The 5,146-nt window shown below is 45.7% G+C and overlaps 1 protein-coding gene across 1 annotated transcript in view; it reads right to left on the bottom strand.

Annotated features, from left to right (window-relative positions):
- Positions 1–2,977, bottom strand: part of PDCL2 (phosducin-like 2) — a 99,108-nt gene extending 96,131 nt beyond the window's left edge. The window contains exon 1 of the mRNA XM_006868075.1: positions 2,869–2,977. Within this exon, the coding sequence (XP_006868137.1) occupies positions 2,869–2,977 (109 nt within the window). The remainder of the gene's footprint in view (positions 1–2,868) is intronic.
- Positions 2,978–5,146: the final 2,169 nt, after the last annotated feature.

Raw genomic sequence — 5,146 nt, 5'->3', positions numbered from 1 at the left:
ATAAACACCACCAATATTCTTCAAGCAAAGGTATAAGATTGTCCTCTGATGCTTCAAATGCCATCACGTTGACCCTTCTGAACTGCTTTTAATAGTTCTAATGTAGTGCTGTAGGATCAGCCACTAGACTGCTAACCACAAGGTCAGCAGTTCAAACTAACCAGCTGCTCCTTCAAAACCCAATACAGGGTCGTTAACAGTTGGAACAGACGCAAAGGCATTTAGCAACAACATTAAAGCAAAACCACTGAAACATATGGCACGTAACATGAATGTGAAGCTCTTTTGCTTTATATAGCAAAGCTACTTTTAAAAAGCACGATTATTGCTTCTTTGCTGTGGTTATTGGTAAGTGCTGTCGATTGTTTCTGACTCATAGCAAACCTGTATTGGGTTTCTGAGGAGTGGATGGTGAATTTGAACAGCTGACTTTAAAAGGTATGATACCACTCTAATTTTATCCATAACAAATTAAAGACTAAAACCAATAATATTATTTTTCACATAAATCATGATTTATCAGTGTTGGCTATATTATGGAGCAAGTTTAGCTTCTGAGTGCTTCAATTTTAAAGCCAAATTTCCTTTTTTCCCCCCTTTACACCAGACAGTGCCTCAAGGAAAGGAGAAAACAAGAACAATGAAAGGCTAGAAATAAAAGCAAACTGAGTAAGCAAAAAGTAATCACCTCGGACCCACACTTCATCTGTCATTTTGTTGGACTGTGGTGGCAAACGTGTGTGTTGGGATGATACTGAAAGCTATGCCAGTAGTATTTTAAATACCATTACGGTGACCCACTGTGGTCAGGTTTCAAGGAAGCTTGAAGACTAAGATGAGGAAGAAAAGTCTAGCAATGTACTTCCAAATATTAGCCAATGAAAACCTTGTGTATCACAACAGAATATTGTGCAGGGTAGTGTTGGACATTGAGCTCCCTGGGTTGGAAGGCACTACACAATGACCACAAAGGACTTAAACACATCAGTGATCATGACAGTGACAAAGGACCTGGCATTATATCTACGAGCACCGAGTCACAGGCCATTCAAAGGCAACTTACAGAAACAACACAACTAAAAACTGGACTACGTGATCTAAAAGGTCTCTGCAGTTAGAATTTTAAGTCTCTATGTGGCGCTGTGGATTAATGCGCTGGACTGCAAGGTCGATTTGAACCACAAGGTCGGAGGTTCAAGCTCACCATCCGCTCCTAAGAAACTCTATACAGGGTTGCTATGAGTCGGAACTGACTCAATGGCACGTAAGAACAACAATATGAACAAGGATGAAACAGTCTATCTACATTTAACCAATTATAAGAATAGCAGAGGGAAGTTGGACTCCTAGTGAGGTGCTATAGGATTAGCACTGGGCTCTGAAACACAAGGTCAGCAGTTCAAACCCATCAACTGCTTCTCAGAAACCCTACACAGGGTCGCTATGAGTCGAAACTGACTCTATGGCACTTAGCAACAGCAACACCAGAGGGAAGTTAAGAGAAACTGCTGGAAAGTTGGAAAATTTGTGCTGGTAGTAGGGCAGTGGTGAGAACTTGGCTATGGATGATAGTCTCCCCAAATACCTGACAAGTCATTTTAGGGAACTGAGCAAAATGATCTCTCCATCATTTCTCCATCATTAGGGAACGTGTTGCAGCTTCCTCTGACAGGTCTCCATACTGTTGCCAAACCATATCCACCTTCACCCACTTAAGCAGTAATATTGTCTGAAAGCCCATTTGCACACTGCCTCTCCAACTCTATATGAGGAGAAAACCTCTATTCTTTCCCTGATCTGGTGCCTGAAAGTCTGCCAGGCACCCAAACAAACAAACCAAATCCATTGGCCATCCAGTCAGTTTTGACTCATAGCCATTCTACAGGACAGAATAGAATTGGTTTCAGTGGAGTGGTTGGTTGACCTTTCAGTAAGCAGTCTGATGCTTAACCCTCAACACCACCAGGGATCCTTTCTATCAGTGACCCACCTATGCGCCACCCCCTCCCCCCACCATCTAGTCGATTCCCACTCAAAGTGACCCTGTAACACTGTAGAACTAGTCCTTAGGGTTTGTTGTTATGTGCCGTGGGGTCGGTTCCGACTCATAGCGACCCTGCACAGGGTTTCCGAGGCTGTAAATCTTTCTCCCACGGAACAGCTGGTAATTTCGAACTGCTTAAGGAGCAAACAGCCTCATCTTTCACCTGCAGAGCGCCAGGTGGGTTTGAACCGGGTCTTGAGCTTAGCAGCCCAATACTTACCCTACAGTGCCACCCGATGTCCTTTCTATCAAGCAGAGCCTACTATTTCCCCTTTCTAAACGGCTAGGATGGGGCCGTTTCATTGCGCAGGATTGTCAGAACAGATAGGAGCTCACTCTACCAAAGAAGTTGAACACTATGTTTACCTCGCATCAGCAGGTGAAATATCAAAAGGACGCTTGTTTTGCTTCAACCACCAATCTCTTGCAATCAAAATAAATTTATTTTAAGTGTCACTATTCTAATTCCTGTTATCCACGGGCCACAGGGGCTACAAACCCTGAATCGGAGGGAGTCCTACAGCCTTACTTCAGTTATAGTCTGTCCCGCAGCTGAACCTCTGCAAGGCGTCAAAGCAGAGCCACCCGCGCCTTGGCTGCTGTGAGTCCTGACCTAACCCGGTCGTCCAGTCTGAAGTCAAGGGCGAGAAATTGGGAAGCCCCGAGGCACAAGATTCAAAAAACTCCCTGAAGCCAAGAGGCGAGAAAGGAAGGTAAAGGTGCAGAGCAACCAGTGGAGTGGGGAGGCGACAGAAGGGCGCACCGCACGACAGCAGCCCCGAGCCGGCGCCAGAGAGGTGCGGGGTGCACGCAGGCTACCTTACCTTGGCAAGTGCCCATACTGCCAGTGAGCAGCAACAGCAGTAGAAGAGGGGACGCTGCGGCCACCTGGCCGGGGGTCTCCCAGGGACGGCGGCTGTCTGCTGGCTGCATCTCGGCGCCTGCAGGTGGCTCTCGAATCAAGACCCCTGGCGGAGCTTCTGCTGGTCTGGGCAGCTGGAGTGACCGCCCCGTTCGCTGCCAACTTTTTAATCTCGAGGACACGTGGGCCGAAATGGTGCTGTTCCTGCGCGCGTCACCTCGCCGCCCCCATCCTCCCTCGCGTCACCCCAGACTCTTTCCCGTCCGCGGCCCTAGCTGGTAGCAAGACGTGTGCCTTTGGCCTGAGTTTCTGACTCAAGGAACCACGCATTTGAGCTCTCTCAGCTCAATGGGATAGAGGAAAGCAGAATTAAAACAATGCATTTCCATTCCCTTCTTTGTAGACCTTGGAGTGGGAATTGGAAGGAGATGGTAAACGGGTCTGTCCGAACAGTCTGTGTATCCAGGTTTTTAAACGTGGTAGTGGCGATACTCTCTCGTTTCTACCATCTGCTTGGGATGCCTCCAGATATTTACCCTCCCCGGGAAGTCTTCTCTGTCCCACGCTACAGTACAGTGTGCCTTCTCTGCTAAAACACCAGTAACCCTGAGTACGTTAGCTCCTTTGGTGAATCTCTGCTTTGTTCACCAATTTATCCAAAGCTTCTCGCACAATGCCGGGTGCATATAAGGCAATATTGCTTCAGTGGTGATATTGATGTTGTTGCCCATGTCTCCAAATACCTGCAAGGTCTGAGACCATTTAGGGAAATACAGCTGGTTGTTAAGAAGGATCAAAAGGAAAGGACTTGTGGCTTTCTTTAATAGAAGAAGGTTTCTGGATGTCCCACGGATTCCAAAGTGTAGGTTTACTCTTTTTCTACACGCTCCTAACTGTTTGCATTTTGATATTCACTGTGATCTGTACTTCCACCTCCCTCTCCATACTCCTTTCTGCTTCCAAGGTGGGTATGTGCAGGACATAGACTGACAGGGTTCTAGTTTCCTTCTACAAAAAGAGGGAAAACTGATTTTATCTGTCCTCCTTTGATAGAGGAAGAATGCAGAGAAAGGTAGGAACAATATCAGATGCCATTGAGCCATTTCTAACTCTTGGCAACACCATGTGTGTCACAGTAGAACTGTGCTCCATAGGTTGTTTTTTCTCTTGTTAATGAATTAATCTTAGGTTGGGGTAAGTAGTGAAGGCTAGGGTTGGAACTATGATTAGGTCTTTGCTAGGCCTAGGAATTCCTTAGCTGCTAGGGTTATAGTTTGGACTAGGGTTAGTGTTACTACAGCTAAGGGTTAGACTAGTGATTGGATTAAGGTTTGGGCTCATTTTTAGGGTTATGTTGTTGCTGTTGTTGTTAGGTGCCACCTAGTCCATTCCAACTCATAGTAATCTTAAGTGCAACAAAACGAAAAACTACCCAATCCTGCGCCACCCTCACAATTGTTAACACTTGAGCCATTGCTGCTGCCACTGTACCAATACATTAAAAAAAAATGTTTTATTGTGAATTATGTGATAGTTTACATGGGAGAACATTAGTTTACATTCATTCTATCATATTTCCTTTCATTGCCATGGTTACAATCCCCTCCATACATCATCAACCAACCAAAGGGTATACACTACAAGCCTGCCCCCTAGCGTCAGCATACAACCCCTCTCCCTCTCTGGGTCTAAAGTCCCCGCCACTCCATCTCTCAACGTCATTGTCTCCACCTCCATCTCTGGCATCACTGCTTCTCTAGGTAGGGTCCTGTTCTCTGCTCTTCTCCCTTGATGGTCCCAGGGACTTCCGCTCCTAGACTGAAAAGTTATTCACTCCCCTACTTGCTACAAAATGTCTACCTTTACATTTTCAACCCTCACAATCAGTCCTGATAACATTTGTTCACTATTGTATCACAAGAGACTTATCTGCATTTCCTTTCATCAGCCCCACCTAGACACATTGGATACTACTCAGTGGAGATTCTACCTTCTTCCATGCCCTCTGGATCTAGGCTCCCTCTTGAAAGTTTGTAAGCCAGTCACTTCTTGCCTTTGTAGCCTTCCCTCCCCCATTTTGGGTAGCCAATGTCCAAGTTGCCCATCCCTGTCTACTATGTATGGAGGGAGTGGGAATGATTCTTCTTGTAAAAATTTGTTTCCTCTTTTGAGCTACTGCATCCATAGGTGTAGGTCAGGTTCATCAAATTGTATCAGATTACTCTTTTTTTCCTCTTCTT

Source organism: Chrysochloris asiatica, unplaced genomic scaffold (assembly GCF_000296735.1).
Source record: "Chrysochloris asiatica unplaced genomic scaffold, ChrAsi1.0 scaffold00115, whole genome shotgun sequence".
Classification (NCBI taxonomy): Eukaryota; Metazoa; Chordata; class Mammalia; order Afrosoricida; family Chrysochloridae; genus Chrysochloris; species Chrysochloris asiatica.
The sequence above is the reverse complement of the archived record's forward strand: the minus strand, read 5'-3'. Positions and strand labels throughout refer to the sequence as shown.